At 36.5% G+C, this 18724-nt stretch overlaps 1 protein-coding gene across 1 annotated transcript in view; it reads left to right on the top strand.

Annotated features, from left to right (window-relative positions):
* The window catches only part of COG5 (component of oligomeric golgi complex 5), a 272865-nt gene that overhangs the window by 154486 nt on the left and 99655 nt on the right, over positions 1-18724 (top strand). The window contains 4 exon segments of the mRNA XM_047754267.1: positions 2587-2699; positions 2949-3026; positions 17409-17453; positions 17455-17497. Of these exon segments, the coding sequence (XP_047610223.1) occupies positions 2587-2699; positions 2949-3026; positions 17409-17453; positions 17455-17497 (279 nt within the window).

Below are 18724 nucleotides of genomic sequence, written 5' to 3'. Positions count from 1 at the left end.
TTTACTAAAGGAATATGTAGTTCTTTTCTAAAGTTGGAGTTGTGGCAAAATTAGAATGAAAAGCTTACAAACATAGCTTCTTGTTTTCTTGATTCTTGCCCTCTGTAAAAGCAGGATAGACTAGTCATTAATGGGCTCTTGTACTGCCTGGTTTTTAAGCTTAATTTGGATTGAAATGTATGCTTTTCAGTTTGAGTTTAAAATTACTTCTTTTTATGTTGAAACATTTCAAATCTGTACAAATAGTTGTGTGTATCTCTTATATCCAATAACGTTCTCAGGCATCACTGTCACTCAAGAAATTTCACATCCATAGGTTAATATTATTTCAGCATGTAATCCTAGTCAGTATTTTTTACTTATTTTCACAAAATATTCTTTATATCTGCTTTTCCTCCTCCCAACTTGAGCCAGTCAGCAATTACACTTTTCTGTTGGTTATCTTGTCTCTGCTCTCCTTTAATTCAAAACAACCCCACTACCTTTTTTGCCTTTTAAGGCATAAACGCGTTTGGAGAGCCCCACAATCTGAATTTGTTTCTTCATGATTTCATTCAGGGTGAACAAACTGGTAAGATGATAATGTTGTATATTTCTCATTACATCATAGCAGGAAGCACCAAAATTATGTCAATTTGTCTCATTATTGCTTATTGGTTATTATGGTGTATGCCAGATTGCTTCTTATAAAAAGTACTCTTTCCTTTGTAATTAGTAAGTAATTTGTGGTCGTATTTTGATAGACCATGTGAATATCCTGTTCTCCGTAACATTTTACCCAGTGTTTTAGTGTCCAGTGATAATTTTTCCCTCAATTATTTACTAGTTAGCAGTTATAAAGTGATGATTTGCTTTTTCTAATTTTATCATTCCTTCTGCTTTTATTAACTGACACTCTTCTGTAAGCATCAGTTCCCACACTTTTTAATCAACTAGTATATTATAGACCATTGTCATCATTATTATTTTGGATGGGGATTCCCATTTGTCTCTTTTAAAAAGAATTTTTATTGTAGTTGATTTACAATGTTCTCTCAGTTTCTGCCATACAGCAAAGTGACCCAGTTACACGTGTACATACATTGTTTTTCTCTATTACCCTCTGTCGTGTTCCATCCCAAGTAATTGGCTATAGTTCCCTGCCTGTTTGTCTTTGAACATGTATTTTGTTCTCTGGTGGAGTATGTACCAGGTTCATCTTCTGTTTTCACTGCTCCAGATAGGGAATCACTTTTTTTTTTTTTTTTTCAATGAGCCTTGGTTTCTTTTATTGGGGGATGGTGCCATGGATTTCAAAATTTGGGTATTAAGAATACTCTTTTCTATTAAAGAGTTGTCGTTTCTCTCTTTTTAGAGAACAGAATTGGCAAATACGTCTAATTCCCATTACATATTTGTATCTTTATTCAGTTGATACTGAAAGCCTTGGTTTGTACCATTCTAAAATATAGCTAAACTAGTTTCAGCATTACTTTCAAGCAACACATCTATTAAGTACCGTGTAATACTCTGTTACGATTCTTTTTTCACCTAAATATATCTTACTAAAGTCAGGATTCTGCAAATTAAAATTACTTGAATTATTTTCCCATGCGTGGTTGTATTATTTGACCATTAGTTTTATAAGTTTCTGTATTTTTTGTATTAAATTATAGTTTGTTTTTTCATTCTTTCAAAATTTAAATTTATCTTGAAATATGTAAAACACTTAAGGGGTCCAGAGACTTACCACTTCTATCCATGTTCCTTTCCCCCGGTACTGTCTTCCACCACCCCAGCTCTCCCTTCTAGGAAACCCTTTTCATTCATTCTGTTCTCCGTATTATCTTAGCTGGCTGTAGTGTGTGTGTGTCTGTGAGAGAGAGAGACAGAGGGAGAGAGAGATATCTTATGTCCCTTCCTTAAACACAAAAAGTTAAATTTTTTTTTATTATATCACTCAAAAGAAATTCTTATTTCTTGGAATTCCTATTGTGGCTCAGTGGGTTAAGAACCCAACATGGTGTCCGTTAGGTTGCAGGTTTGATCCCTGGGCTCGCTCAGTGAGATAAGAAGGTTCCTGCCTTGCTGTGGCGTAAACTGGCAGCTGCAGCTCCAATTCCACTGCTAGCCTGGGCACCTCCATATGCCATGTGTACAGTCATTTAATAAAAAAGAAAGAGGAGTTCCCGTGGTGGCGCAGTGGTTAACAAATCCGACTAGGAACCAACGAATCCGACTAGGAACCATGAGGTTGCGGGTTCAATCCCTGCCCTTGCTCAGTGGGTTAAGGATCCGGCGTTGCCGTGAGCTGTGGTGTAGGTTGCAGACGCGGCTCGGATCCCGCGTTGCTGTGGCTCTGGTGTAGGCCGGCGGCTACAGCTCCGATTCAACCCCTAGCCTGGGAACCTCCATATGCCGTGGGAGCGGCCCAAGAAATAGCAAAAAAGACAAAAAAAAAAAAAGAAAGAAAGAAAAATAAAAGAAATTATTATTTCGTCAAAAAGGAACTTCTCAGTTTTTAGCCTTCATGTGCTTTTTGTAATATATATTTTGTTATGTTTTGGAAATTTTTGTTTTTCATGGTTCATTTTGTCACATAAACAGGGGGTCCTGGACGATCTACGATGCCAACGCCAGGAAACACTGCAGTGTTTCGTGCTTCCCTCTGGACCAATATGGAGAAACTTGCGGATCATATTTTTACTGTTTGTGGCCAGGTAGATATTTTAGAGATTTCAAAAGCCATTAATTACGGGTTAATTCCTGGTTATTCTAAGTTGTATGACCTTGGGCATGTTTCTTAAAAATCTCTGAGCATTCAGATTACCAACGCTAGCTGATTATAATGTATGTAAAAGTGGTAGCAAAATGCTTTTTTCCTTACTCTTTCTAATGCCAATGCTTTGTACTTACTTCATTTGAAAATACTCCATTATATACATTATCTCTCTCTTTTCCTTTTTTAGGTACAACATCTACAAAAAATATTAGCCAAGAAGAGAGATCCTGTCTCTCACATTTGTTTCATTGAAGAAATAGTTAAGGTATGTTTAAATGGAAATATTATCTCTTTATTGAAGAATTCAGGAAGATACTGAACCAGTGTTGTGTTTCTATCTTACATAGAAGCTACATATCAAATAGCTAAAGGGAAATAAATGTCTTGACAGCCACAAGTTTTCATTGCATGCTTGTTTATTGAGTAAATGCTAGCTAATACTATTTATAGACTAATTTCTGAAGTGCATATTCTAATTTCACATTTTCTGTCATATAAATGATTTACTGTAAAAGTTTTTTGAAGTCCCAATAGAGTAAGATGAAAAATTTTGTCATTTAAGAGGTTTTTTTATTGGTTGTTATATTGTCTTATAAAGTCTTCTCTGAAGATGGTAGGATCCACTCAGTTAATTATTCCTATAAAGCACATTGCTATATTAATTTTTCATTTTCTAAAGTCTGCCTTCTGTTATCTACCAATCTACTGCCTCATAGGCCACAAAAATTCCTTCTATGCATAGAAATCTTTGAGTCTACAGTTTATTGATTCATTTTTATATGTTTTTGATAATGATGACTGGAACAGCTAATTATTTTATTCATCATTAAATCTTTTGTGTGTGTGTGTGTGCTTTTTGAGCCACACCCGTGGCATATGGAAGTTCCCAGGCTAGAGGTCAAATCAGAGCTACAGCTGCTGGCCACAGTCACACAGGATCCAAACTGCATCTTTGACCTACACAACAGCTCATGATAGTGCCAGATCCCCGACCCACTCGAACCCGCATCCTCATGAATACTTTGGGATTTGTTTCCACTGCGCCACAATGAGTTTGCTCCAGACTCCAGGTTTCCAGCATCCTGGTGTAGATAGTTTCCTTTGTAGTTCATTTTGAAATATATTATTTCCTGTGTTGGGGATCTCTAAAACCACCCCCAAGTTTGGTGATTTGTTAGGAGGAGTCACAGCACTCAATACATAGTCCTGCTTGTGGCTGTAATATATTATAGTGAAAGTATATGAAGCAAGTTAGAGGAAGACAAATACTGGATGATTTAACTTATATGGGAATCTAAAAAACAAAACAAATGAACAAACGTAAGAAAATAGAAATCAAGTTAAAGTTACAGAGAACAGATAGGTGGTTGCCAGAGGGAAGGGAGGAGAGAAGAGAAGGGAGATTAAAGATACAGACTTCTAGTTGCAGAGTAAATGAGTGATGGCTATGAGATATACAGTTTGAGGAATATGATCAATAATTATGTAATATCTTTGTGTGGTGACATTCATGGTGATTATTGTTAACCATACGGAAATACCGAATCATTGTGTTTTAGGTCAATTATATGGCAAAAACAGACAAACTGAAAAAGAGCTCAGATTTTTGGTTACCAGAGACAGGGTTGGGAGTGGGGTAAGGTGAGAGGATATTGAATGAAGGCAGTCAGAAGGTACAAACTTCCAATGTCAAGATAAATAAATGCTAGGGATATAATGTGTAGTATGATGAATATAATTAACACTGCTCAATGTTAGATGTGAAGGTTGTTAAGAGAGCAAATCCTAAGAGTTTTCACCATAAAGAAATTTTTTTTCTGTTTTTTTAATTTTGTATCTATGTGAGATGCTGGATGTTCACTAAACTTATTGTGATAGATGGTGTATGTAAGTCAAATCATTATGCTGTATACCTGAAACTCATACAGTGCTACATGTCAGTTATATCTCAATAAAAACTGGAAGAAAAAAAGTATCTGGGAGTTCCCATTGGGGCTCAGGGTAAACAAATCTGACTAGTATCCATGAGGATGCGGGATTGATCGCTGGCCTTGCTCAGTGGGCTAAGGATCCTATGTTACCTGTTGGTGTAGATGGCAGATGCAGCTCAGATCCTTCATTGCAATGGCTGTGGCGTAGGCTGGCCTGGTCGCTGCAGCTCTGATTTGACCCCTAGCCTGGAAACTTTCACATGTCGCTGGTGCAGCCCTAAAAAGAAAAAAAAAAAAAAAGAAAAAGTATCTGAACCAGAATCAACATAGGGTAGGTACATAGGGTGAAGTCTGAAGGAAACACTAAATGCAAGCTTCTAAGAGTGCTCTCCTACTAGAGTCAGGACACACTTAATTCTTCCTCCAGTAGGTTGTGACAGCATTTGTGGAACATTGACTTCCATAGACGCTCACCTTGAGCCTGAGAGCACTAATAGCAGATCTTCATTTTTATGGGCAAGCAGCTACACATGGTAATGTCGCTCATTTCTTCTGACTTTGGTCATCTTTCTACCCAAATTCTTTGCATCTTTATATGGAGTGGCTTGATTGCAGGCTTTTACTATCTAATTCCTTGTATGTGTTTTTATTCCTTTTCAATAGTTTTACTTAATATTCTGTTAACAACGTAACAATTATAATGAAACCATTATATTCAGGAATCTAAAGCAAAGATTAAAAATAACACGGCATTTAAAGAGACTTTTGTTTGTTATAATTATTTCATTGGGCAAAGTTTCTACATAAAACCCGTGTATCAATTCTTGTCAAAAATCAGTGAATGAAGACTGGCAACTTATATGGGCCAGGTTTTTATTTTTTTATTTATTTATTTTTTGTCTTTTGTCTTTGTTTTTGTTGTTGTTGTTGCTGTTGTTGCTATTTCTTGGGCTCCTCCCGCGGCATATGGAGGTTCCCAGGCTAGGGGTTGAATCAGAGCTGTAGCCACCGGCCTACGCCAGAGCCACAGCAACGCGGGATCTGAGCCGCGTCTGCAACCTACACCACAGCTCACGGCAACGCCGGATCCTTAACCCACTGAGCAAGGGCAGGGACCGAACCCGCAACCTCATGGTTCCTAGTCGGATTCGTTAACCACTGCGCCACGACGGGAACTCCTGGGCCAGGTTTTTAATGTGTGTGAGTTATAACTGATTAAAAAGATTTATTAGGACTAGGGATATATGCTTTCATTCATTCATCCTTTTTATTTACTTACAAAATCTTATTTAAAATAAAACCAATAAAAATTACTTTTTCACACTGTTTTTTAAGAATGCAGTCATATGCAACACACATAAATATTTAGATTTATTATAAATTTAAAAATAACTTTACAGTTTAGTTGATACTGTTTTTTGTTAATTTTGCTTGGGTTTTTATGTTGGTTTTTTTTGTGTGTTTTTTTTTGTCTTTTTAGGGCCACACCCACAGCATATGGAGGTTCCCAGACTAGGGGTCAATTTAGAGCTGTAGCTGCTGCTCTACCCAACAGTCACAGCAACACCAGATCCAAGCCCCATCCGTGACCTACACCATAGCTCATGGCAACTCCAGATCCTTAGCCCACTGAGAAAGGCCAGGGATCAAACCTGTGTCCTCATGGATACTAGTCAGATTCCTTTTCCCTGGGCCCTGACAGGAACTCCTGATAATTTTTTTTAAGGTAATATTTATTAATAAAAATTTAGTCCTTCTGGGGCTTGGGATTCATTGTTCTCATCTGTATTCAGAAACAATCAATGTTTTTTAAAAAGTCCAAATAACTTTTGACTCCATATATTTGGGAATTCCAGGGCAAGAAAAAAGTAAAAAAAAAAACTCTAGGAAAAATATCCATTATAAATTGCAAAGACAGCACATAAATTTTACTATATTCACTATAATTTCTTCAAATAGTCTCTTTCATTATTATAAAGCTGTAAACACATACTCTTGCTAATTATATGATAAACAACAATGTAAGAATGTTATTTGGTTGAAATAGTTATCAATGACAGGAAAACCTTTGTAAAAAAATTAAAAAGTGTAGGATTTTTACGATGATTTGAGGCCCTAAGTAATGATCCTTAAGATCTTTAGAAAACTTTAAACTTGAAAAGGTGATGACATGTATCAGGTGTCTTGGGTCGTTGAAGGTCAATATCTGGACCAAGAGCCTCTTGTAATTTCTTTTTGAAGAAAAAGTTATAAACAGAATGTTTTACACTATTAGTTTTTTTTGCAGCTTACAGTTTTAAAGGATATTTCCTGGTACTGAAATTTCTTTGTAATTAGTAGTGGTTTAGTTTTTTAAATCTTTGAATATATTAAAAAAAAAAATCAGGGAGTTCCCGCCATGGCTCAGTGATTAGCAGATCTGACTGGGGACCATGGGGTATGGGTTTGATCCCTGGCCTCGCTCAGTGGGTTGAGGATCCCACGTTGCTGTGGCTCTGGAGTAGGCTGGCGGCTGCTGCTCTATTTGGACCCCTAGCCCTGGGGATCTCCATGTGCTTCGGGTGCGGCCCTAGAAAAGGCAAAAAGAGGAGTTTCCCATCGTGGCGCAGTGGTTAACGAATCCGACTAAGAACCATGAGGTTGCGGGTTTGATCCCTGGCCTCACTTAGTGGCTTAAGGATCTGGCATTGCTGTGAGGCTGTGGTGTAGGTCGCAGACGTGGCTTGGATCCATGTTTGCTGTGGCTGTGGCATAGGCCGGGAACCTCCATATGCTGCAGGGTGCGGCCCCAGAAAAAGGCAAAAAAAAAAAAAAAAAAAATCAAAACAGCGTAAATAATTCAAGATAAAATGATTTAGAATTTGTCATATGCTTTCTATAGTATTTATTCAGAAATTAATGCTTTGTTTTCCTAGAAAGATGATTTGTAGCAAATACCTTTTTATCAGATTGCAATCTACCAGAAAAAGTTCATTTTTTAAAAATTTTGTAGGAGTATAGGTGACTTACAGTGTTGTGTTTAATTTCAGGTGTACAGCAAAGTGAATCAGTTATATATATATATATATATATATATACACACACACATATATACATTTATTTTCAGATTCTTCAGAAAAATTTTTTTAATTTTTTATTACATTTTTATAAGGAAAAGTCCATATTTTGAAATTCACTGAAAGCTCAGTTAACAGATATTTTCTTTTGGGTTATAATATTAATATAAACAAAGTTACACTATTAACTCATGTCAGGTAGGAAAGTTAGAAATTCATTTCCAGGTTTCTTTGTTTTTAAGCCATTTGATTCTTTTTTTTTTTCTCCTTTTTTACAAAAATCCTCTGGTTCTTTATTTTAATTACAGTTAATTACCAATATATTAGTTTCAGGTATACAAAATAGTGATTTTTAAAATGAATTTACTGTATTCAAAGTTATAAAATAATAAGCCATTTGATTCTAATGTTTCTGTAATTCACTGTAAAACGGGATGGAACTTAACTTCTTGCCAACTTATTTTCAAAAAAAAATCACTTTGCATTTTCCTTTGTTAAATGCTTTTTACAATTATTACTCTTTTATTGTACTTAAGTACCTACAGATTTCTTTTAAAATTAATGGACTTTATTTTTTTATCTTTATTTTTATTTTTTGTCTTTTTGCCTTTTCTAGGGCCACTCCTGTGGCATATGGAGGTTCCCAGGCTAGGGGTCAAATCGGAGCTGTAGCCACCAGCCTGTGCCAGAGCCCCAGCAACTTGGGGTCCGAGCCGAGTCTGCAACCTACACCACAGCTCACGGCAACGCCGGATCATTAACCCACTGAGCAAGGCCAGGGATTGACCCCGAAACCTCATGGTTCCTAGTCGGATTCGTTAACCACTGAGCCACGACGGGAACTCCTGGACTTTATTTTTTAGAGCAACTTGAGTTTTACACAAAAATGAACAGAAGATATGACTTATTTATTAGGTTATTATAACATCTGTTATTCATTATGCAAAACATAACTGTACAACACAACGAGCTAATCTAATATAAATTATGGACTTTAGCTATCAATAATACATCAATCATGGTCCATCAGTTGTAACAAATGCACCGCATCAGTGCAAGCTGCTTACTGCATTATGCAAATGCATAATTTTTTGTATCATCATTATAATATCATACAAAAGAGGTTCAGTAGTTTCATCTCTTTGAAAATCCTCTATACTCTTCCTGTTCATCCTTCACCTACTGATCTCCTTAACCCCTGGCAACCACTGATTTTTTTCTTTCTTTTTTTTTTTTTTTTTTTTTTTTTTGCTTTTTAGGTCCACTCCTGTCGCATATGGAAGATACCAGGCTAGGGGTCGAATTGGAGCTACAGCTGCAGGCCTACACCACAGCCATAGCAATGCAGGATCCAAGCCATGTCTGCGACCTATGCCACAGCTCACAGCAACGCCAGATCCTTAACCCACTGTGTGAGGCCAGGGATCGAATTTGTTTCCGCTGCACCACACTGGGAACTACCCCCACTTTTACTGGCTTTAGACTTTTGTCTTTTCCAGAGTATCGTATAATTAGAATCATTCAGTAAGTTGTCTTTCGTACTGGTTTTCTCTCATTTAGTAATATGCATTTAAGGTTCTTTCGTGTCTTTTCATTTCATGATTGCTTATTTCTTTTTATCACTGAATAGTATTCATTATATGGATGTACCTAGTTTGTTCACCCATTCACCTGTTTGAAGGACATGTTGCTTCCATTTTTTGGCAGTTGTGAATAAAACTGCTGTAAAATTCATGTGCAGGTTTTTGTGTGGACATAAATTTGAGCTCATTTGAATAAATACTAAGGACTGTGATTACTGTGTTTTAGACTATGTTTAGCTTTGTAAGAAATAGCCAAACACGGAGTTCCCGTCGTGGTGCAGTGGTTAACGAATCCGACTAGGAACCATGAGGTTGCGGGTTCGGTCCCTGCCCTTGCTCAGTGGGTTAAGGATCCGGCGTTGCCGTGAGCTGTGGTGTAGGTTGCAGACGCGGCTCGGATCCCGAGTTGCTGTGGCTCTGGCGTAGGCGGGGGGCTGCAGCTCCGATTCTACCCCTAGCCTGGGAACCTCCATATGCCGTGGGAGCGGCCCAAAGAAATAGCAAAAAAGACAAAAAAAAAAGAAAAGAAAAGAAATGGCCAAACAGTCTCCCATCATGACTGCATCATTTTGCATTCTCACCAGCAGAGAAACAGAATTCGTGTTGTTCCACATCTTCACTAGCATTTGGTATTGTCAGTGTTTGGGCTTTAGCTATGCTAGTAAGTATGTACTGGTATCTCATTGATTTGATTTGTATTTCCTTATGGATTTTTAAAAGATTATGTTTATGGGGAAAATTCGATTAGTTAAGTTTCTAAGACTTTTATCTGTAGGAGAATGAACGGACTGCCTTGCCATGCTCATTATTTAATATTCAACTGTTACAGTCGATTCGGTGCTTAAAATATCTTAAAATATTCTGGAATAATTTTTATTAAGTGTAGTTATTGTTAGCATTTGGACTGCCAAATATTTGAAAGGTCACCTTTCTGAATACCTGTTCAAGTAGTGTTAAAAGCAGGATAGTACAGTGATTAAGAACTGGCTCCTTGAGCCTTAGTATCAATCAGAGCTAAGATTTCCTTCATTGATTCTGCAACCATGAGTAGGTTCTGTATCTTTCAGAATGTCAAATATCAAATAAAGATGATAATTCTACCCTTAGATCTGACGTATTCTGAGGGAAAGTTAGATAATGGAAACTTAATTCAGAGATTGGCTCAGTAATCATGATTATTATTTAATCGCTCTTTTTAATCTTTGAAACTTTTATTCAAAGGTCACAAATAGACTGTGTGTAAGATAATAAAGAACCCTACCATATGAGAAAGTCAGTTGTTTTTAATGGTTTTAATAAAATGATATTCATGTTGAGATTCAGAAATTAAGAAGTCATCTTCGTTAAAACAGTATCAAGGACTTACTGTCAGTATTTCATGGTTGTATGTCTCACTTTACTAAGGAATCATGAGTTTATGATCTAACATTTGGTAATTTTATAGTCATGAAAACAATGAAAATGATTTTCCTTCATTCTGTGAGGTCTTGTGAGAATTGTTAAATTACTGTTCTTTTATAGGACAAAAAATGTATTTACTTTAAAAAACTTCATTTTTGAAGATAATACTGCCTAATCTGCTTGCTGTTTTTAAGATGTCTGATTTCAGATGATAGAATTCATAGTCTAATCATAGTAATGTACAAAAGGAGAAAAATGATCCTACATGATGATAGTTTCTGGACTGCTTTATAAGTTCAGAGGGTTTTTATAGTAGATGTTCATCATGTTATAAAGAATACTTAAGATGTAAAGAGGGCGTAAATGGATTGAGTATAAAATAAAACTGGGCCAATTATATCAGGTATAACAAATCTTAAGAGAATAATTTTGATGTAAGAGCCTTTCAAAAGTTTTCCTTAATTAAGAAAAACTGATTGCTGCTTCTGCTTAATTTAATAAATGCTCTAACTTGTAAGTTTAGCCCATTATTTCCTGTTCATATTGTAATCTGAAAAAACACACCTTTATGCCTATCAATCGTATTAATTGCTTATGGCATTTAAACATGGGATATACTTTTTTCCCTTTTCCATATTATATTTTCCAAAGCTTACTTAAATGGAAAAATGGATTCATTTTATTTTTATTTTATTTTTATTGTAGTTGATTTATAGTGTTCTGTCAATTTCTGTTGTACTCACTTAATTTAATTAATTAATTTACTTTTTGGCTTTTGTCCTTTTAGGGCTGCACCCATGGCGTATGGAGGTTCCCAGGCTAGGGGTCTAATCGGAGCTATAGCTGCCAGCCTATGCCAGAGCCACAGCAAGACCAGAGGTCAAACCCACAAACTCATGGTTCCTAGTTGGATTTGTTTCCGCCGCACCATGACGGGAACTCCTCATTTCATTTTAAATTAGTTTTTAGACATCAAAATTCAGTTTTGGTATTTTTTTAAAACCAGTTAAACTAGTATCACTATGTAATTATCAATACTATATGTAACACTTTGTTTGAAAGTGAGTGTACAAATTATGACAAATTCAAGATCCACACATTGGAAAAAGGTTGTAGATTCTCATCTGTAGAATTAAGCCAATTTAGCTGTATGTGGGAGTATAGATATGATACTTTCATTTTCTAAGCCAGCAATTTTTATCATCGAACAGAATCTTGTAATCATGTGTGTAGGATGTATTAGGCTTTATTTGGAATGTGTTCAGCATTTTGAGCAGCTATAGTACTAAGAAGAATTTTAACTATGAAAAAAATGTGATTTATTTTGCCCTTTTAGACGTTTCAAATGATTGGGTAATAGTACATAGGACTCAGAAAAAATTTAGAACAGCCAAATATGAAATCTTTTTAGTATTATGAGAAAAATGTTTAACTTTTATCAGTGGCATTTTGATTTACAAGATCAGGTAGCAATAAGCCAGTTACATTTCTAAGTCACATCCTATCAATAAACAGTTGTATCCATATGGGTTAGAAGATTTTCACTTTACCAGTATGGGGACTAGTTTTCGTTTTGTTTTTAATTAAAGCATAGTTGATTTACAAGGTTGTGCCATTGGGGGCTATTTATTTTTAAAGGCTCTCATCCTGCTATAAAACAAACTTTAGATGTTAGAAAAGCATAATTTTTAATATACTCTCGGCTTTGAAAAAGTAAGAAAATCTCTGAGGGGCCTATACATACATAGATATCCATAAATGGATAGAGTAGTTGAAACTGCAGTGGAGATTTGTGAGCTCGAAGTCATTGCAAAAGCTGGAGTTGCCCTGGGATCACATGCCCACATCAGCAATGTTCTCTGGCCACTGGCGCTGGGGCTCTACCGTGATAGAGGAATCTTGCATTAAACTGAGAACTGTGACTGTGGCTCACATGTTCCTTGGTTGGTAACAGTACCAACAGTACCTACTCCCACGAGAAATAAACACAGGTCCTCTGTAGAAGAAGCATTTCCAGTTTTAGCTATCAGAATTCTCCACATGTTAAGGTCAGCCACTATGATCTCACAGTTAAAAATCACCAGTCATATAAATAAACTAGAAGCTATGATCGAGAGTCACCAGGAAAAATAAAGACAATGAAAACAGGTTTTAGATTCCTAAAGAACTTCTGAAGGACATTATGGATTTCAGATGTTAGAATTAAGCAATAAAGAATCTAAAATATCTGTATACATTTTAGAAGTAAAGAATGGAATAAAAAGTGAGAAACAAATGACTGTTAAGAAATGACGAGGTAGGTCAAAAAAGAACCAAATAGAACATTTAGAAATTAAAAATAAAATCATTGAGGGAGTTCCCCTTGGGGCTCAGCACGTTAGGAACCCAACTAGTATCTATGAGGATGCAGGTTAAATCCCTGGCCTTGCTCAGTAGGTTAAGCTTCCAGCATTGCCTTGACCTATGGTGTAGGTTGCTGACACAGCTTAGATCCCATGTTGCTATGGCTGTGGCGTAGGCCGACAGTTGCAGCTCCAATGTGACCCCTAGCCTGGGAACTTCGTTATGCCACAGTTGAGGCCCTTAAAAAGCAAAAATAAGTAATAAATAAATAAAATCATTGAAATAAAATTTCAGCAGATAGGTTAAATGGATATTTTATATTATTAGCAGAAATTAGCAGCCTGGCATATGTAATTGATTAAATTATTCAAGAATGCAGCGTTAAAAAAGAAGGAAAAAAAAGAGGAGTTCCCGTCCTGGCGCAGGTGGTTAACGAATCCGACTAGGAACCATGAGTTGCAGGTTCAATCCCTGGCCTTGCTCAGTGGGTTAAGGATCCAGCATGCCATGAGCTGTGGTGTAGGTTGCAGGCGCAGCTCGGATCTGGCGTTGCTGTGGCTGTGGTGTAGGCCGACAGCTACAGCTCTATTCGACCCCTATCCTGGGACCTCCATATGCCACAAGCACAGCCCTAGGGAAGATGAAAAAAAAAGAGACCAAAAAAAAAAAAAAAGAAAAAAAAGAAAAAAGAAAGAGTATGGAAAAAACAAGAGCTTAAAAATTCTGGAGGATTGGGAATTCCTCTCGTGGCTCAGCAGTAACGAACCCCAACTGGTATCATTGACGACGTGGGTTCAATCCTGGCCTCACTCAGTCAGTTTTAGGATCTTGGCATTGCCATGAGCTGTGATGTAGGTTGCAGATGCAGCTTGAATCCTGCTTTGGTGAGGCTGTGGTGTAGGCCAGCATCTATAGCTCCAATTCAACCCCTACCCCTACCCACGTGCCATGGGTGCAGCCCTAAAAAAAGACCAAAAAAAAAAAATCTGGAGGATTGAATGAGGCTTTACCATAAGGCTAATTAGAAAAAGAAAGCTAATTTAAAACGACAAAAGGGGGCCTCTGCTGTCATGAATGGAGCCTTATATTCTAGTGGTTGTTCCAAGTTTTAAATGAGATAATATCCGGTATCGCTTATTACATAATGGACATTCAGAAAATGTTAATTCTCAGTTAAGTTTCAAATATATTTCTAGAGTGTAGACACTTTGTCTAGGTTCTTTCTCTGTTTAAAAGTACCTACTTCTTCACTTTGAGGTTTTGGGTGATTTTCTCACTAAGAAGGAAAGAAGTAGCCAGATTATCTGGGGACTCAGTGTTTTCTTTCAAAAGGGCATGGTTAGGAATTCTTGCTGTGGCTTAGTGGGTTAATGATCTGGCATTGTCTCTGTGGTAGCATGGGTTTGATCCTCTGTCTGGCAGTGAGTTACGGATCCAGTGTTGTAACAGCTGTGGTGTAGGTTTCAGTTGTGGCTCAGATTCCATCCCTAGCCCAGGTACTTCCATTTGCTGTGGGTGCAGACAAAAAAGAAAAAATGAGGGCGGGGGGACAGCGCAAGTCTCAGATTTAGAATTTTCTTATTAACTTTGGTAGTTCTAAAAAGCTTTGAGGAATTCCTGTTATTTCTAGAAATCTATTTCAGTAATTCCATGGAATTACAAACATGATTTACTTCAAATGATTTTATGATTAATTGTAGGAATAGATAATGACATACTCAAAAACAAATACAAAGAAAAAGCCTCTAGGGAAGATAAAAGCAAACAAAAATAATCCACAGTTCAAACACAGATAACAAAGAAAAAACAAAGCATAAAAGGAGATGATAAAAGCAAAAGCAACCTGTTAGGTAAACATATTTGATTTGTAATTTCTTTTAAAAGACAAAGTGTTTAAAAATAAAATGTTATCAAAGTAACATCAAAAAAGCAAATGACATAGAAAGAATAAAAGTAAATTAATTGACAAAACATTTCTAAAGTGAAAGCCATAGGGACAGTATTAATTTCAGATAAAATAAGACAAATAATAGTACATAGATTAAAAAGTCATACAGACTTTGTAGTTTCTTCAACAAAAGGTGCCAGATACAGCATGATACATCCTCTTAAGAATAAAAGAAAGAGGAGCCTCATGGCCCCAAAGGGTTTATGAGGGGTCATTAGCAGGGTATACATTAGCAAGGAGAACCAAGGTGCAAACCTAGGCACACTGGGTTGCTGCAGATAGCTGCTGTGGTCTGCAGAAGCACAATGGTGATTCTCTAGATGCTATGCATAGATAGCTGATACTAAGCTTCCCTCAAATGCTAATGATTGTTAAATGCCTAAAGGTCAGAATAAAAGCTCAATCAGCAACCAGCTATGTGACTTTTAAAATAACTTAAAATAACCTATATCCTGCACCTACAACCCCCTTCTCACTGACAAAATCCTAAAGAACACAATAAAAGCAGTGTGGTTTCTTGAGGCAGTGCTCTTGGTCCCTGAGACCTTGAGTCCCCCAGTTCCCCCTTTACTTAAGAAAAAAAAAAAAAAAAAAAAGTACCAGAAAAACGATCTCTCTGTGAAAAATAAGGAAATTGAACCCTTACCTTAAACCAAATTCAAAAATTAATTCAAAGTAAATTAAAGCCCTGCATCTGAGACCAGAAATTGTAAACTCCTAGTAGAAAACATACTGCAGCTTAAGTCACAGTTGTGGCTCAGATTCAATCCCTGGCCCAGGAACTTCTATATGCTGCAGGTATTGCCATAAATTAAAACAAACCAAAACAAAACACTAACTCATGGAGTGGTAACTCCCCACTTTCCTCTTTCTCCAATCCTGGTAATCTCTGTTCTGCTTTTTGTCTCTATGAATTTGTCTATTCTAGATCCTTCATATAACTGGAATAATATAGTATTTGTCCTTTTGTGGCTGGCTTATTTCACCTGACTAGTATCCATGAGGATGTGGGTTCGATCCCTGGCCTCGCTCAGTGGGTTAGGATCCGGCGTGGCTGCAAGCTGCAGCATAGGTCACAGGATGCAGCTCAGATCCTATGTTGTTGTGGCTGAGGTGTAGGCCAGCAGCTGCAGCTATGATTTGCCGTGGCCTGGGAACTTGCATATATGCCTCTGGTGTAGCCACAAAAAAAAAAAAAGAGGAAGAAAAAAAAAATTGACCTAGGGTTTTTTTTGTTTGTTTGTTTTTGTGGGTTTTGTGTGTGTGTGTCTACAGCCACCAATTTTCCTCATCTTAGAGGGAAAGCTTTCAGATTTTTTACCATTATGATGTTAGTTATAGACTTTTCATGTATTGCTTTTACTATGTTGAGATAATTATGTAGCGTATTCCTACCTTATTAGTGGTTTTATCATGAAAGTGTATTGAATTTGTCAGACTGCTTTTTGTACATCTGTTGAGATGATTACATGGTTTTGTCCTTCATTCTGTTAATGTGATATATTATAATAGTTCTTTAATATGATGAAAAACATCTACTAAAAAAAAACCATTAAAGTATGGGAGTTTCCGTTGTGACTCTGCAGTAATGAACTTGACTAGTATCCATGAGGGCACAGGTTCAATCCCCTGGCCCCACCTGTTTAAGGTCCCAGCGTTGCCATGAGCTGCAGTGAATGTTGCAGATGTGGTTCAGATCTGGTGTGGCTGTGGCTGTGACATAGGCCGGCAGCTTCAGTTCTGATTAGATCCCTAGCCTGGGAACTTCCATATGCCACAGGTGCTTGCCCTAAAAAGAAAAAGAAAAAAAAATTATAGTTGATTTACAGTGTTGTGTTAGTTTCAGGTGTATAGCAAAGTGATTCCATTTTACATATCTATTGTCTCTATTTATTAGTTTTTAGATTCTTTTCCATTATAGGTTATTGTAAGAAATTGAATGAATGTAGTTTCCTGTGCTATACAGTAAGTCTTTGTTGGAAAAAGATCCTCTTTAAACTCATGCGTATGATATACGGTGCACGTGTTGCATAAAATCTTTGCATAAAATCAGTTTTGCCATCACTTTATAAGAAATTAGCAATGATTTGATTTGACTTTTTGATGATACACAATATCCATTTGTTTTTGTTGTTTGTTTTACTTTTTGGCTGCTCAAACTCACATAGCTAGTGAGTAGCAGAGAAGGGTGATGACTGATAACCTGAATATGAGACATGATTTGAGACATAAACATATTTCTGCTTAGTTACTTAACAGTTCCACTATTTGATAGTTAGATGTCTTAGGAATTTTAACTTAAATATGTTTTAATACATTTTCAATGCTATGTCTTCTCCATTAATTTTTTTTAATTTCATGAATATATCTCATTTTGGGTCATAGGATGGACACTCTGAAATTTTATACACGTTTTGGAATTCAGTTACTCACTCAAGCACTTTCTTCTCAATTTCATAAAGCAACAAATGTAAGTATAGTATTTATTTTACAAAATCATTTCAAAGTTTTTCATTTACTTTAAAATTTATAAAACATATCTTTTTAAAAACTCCTGGCTCATTGTCATTTTTTATGTTACCTACATATTCAGTTCTAAGAGTGGTATATAATTTTTATATTTTTAACATACTTAATTTGTAGAATAAATTCTCCAGAAGAATAAGTTAATTCTGCATAATTTAGTCAGAAGAACTTTGTCTGCGTTTTTCCTATGTAAAGAGTGTTTGATGTTGAAGAATTTAGTTAATGCCTGTAGAGTATTTTCATTCCTAACACAGAGATATTATAATGCAGAGAATTTATAACTTTTTCCTTGTTGTTAAAATGAAGATTTGATGAAGGAACAGATGAAATACCTACATCATGAATTAAAGTTGCTTTTAACCAAATATCAACAAAATTTTTGTTTCTGTAATGAAATAACAGCACAGCATAGTTCTAAGCAGTGATATATACAAACTAACTAGTATCTTCTAAGTGTTTTTGTCTAATCACTGAATGTAAAAGCATTGGATGTTCCTGGACCTTTTAAAAGGGTTTCGAGAGTTTGCATTGAGTTTAGTTTTTTATTCATATTTACTGAAAGTACCTAGTATATGGAAATACTTAGTCCCTCACAACCCCAGATTGAATAACCACACTCTCTGCCTCCCTACTTGGATTTCAAAAAAGTATGTAGTAAATCTGTGAGTACAGAGGAGGTCTTCATGCGTGGCCAGGGTTTATTTAGGGACTGTTTCATCCCATCTACAAGTATAAACCACACTACTCAGAGAATACCCTGCATTAGCGATCTGTTTTAGTCAGCTTTTTTGAGATATATTTTACATACAGTAAAATTCACAATTTTGAGCTGAAAAGTCTATGCATTTTGACAGTTGTTTATATCCTTAGGACCACATCACAATTAAGATGTAGAACATTGCCATCATCCCCCAGATGTCCCTCATGCACTAGTTAATGTCCTCTTCCCACCTCCTGGCTCCCCATAGCTAATAAGCTTTCTATCAATATAAATTTGCCATGCAGTTCCCCTTCCTGGCGCAGTGGAAACGAATCCGACTAGGAACCATGAGGTTGCGGATTTGATCCCTGCTCAGTAGGTTAAGGATCTGGCGTTGCTGTGAGCTGTGGTGTAGGTCTCAGACAAGGCTCTGGCATAGGCCAGCAGCTACAGCTCCGATTAGACCCCTAGCCTG

Source organism: Phacochoerus africanus, chromosome 11 (genome assembly GCF_016906955.1).
Source record: "Phacochoerus africanus isolate WHEZ1 chromosome 11, ROS_Pafr_v1, whole genome shotgun sequence".
Lineage (NCBI taxonomy): Eukaryota > Metazoa > Chordata > Mammalia > Artiodactyla > Suidae > Phacochoerus > Phacochoerus africanus.
The sequence above is the reverse complement of the archived record's forward strand: the minus strand, read 5'-3'. Positions and strand labels throughout refer to the sequence as shown.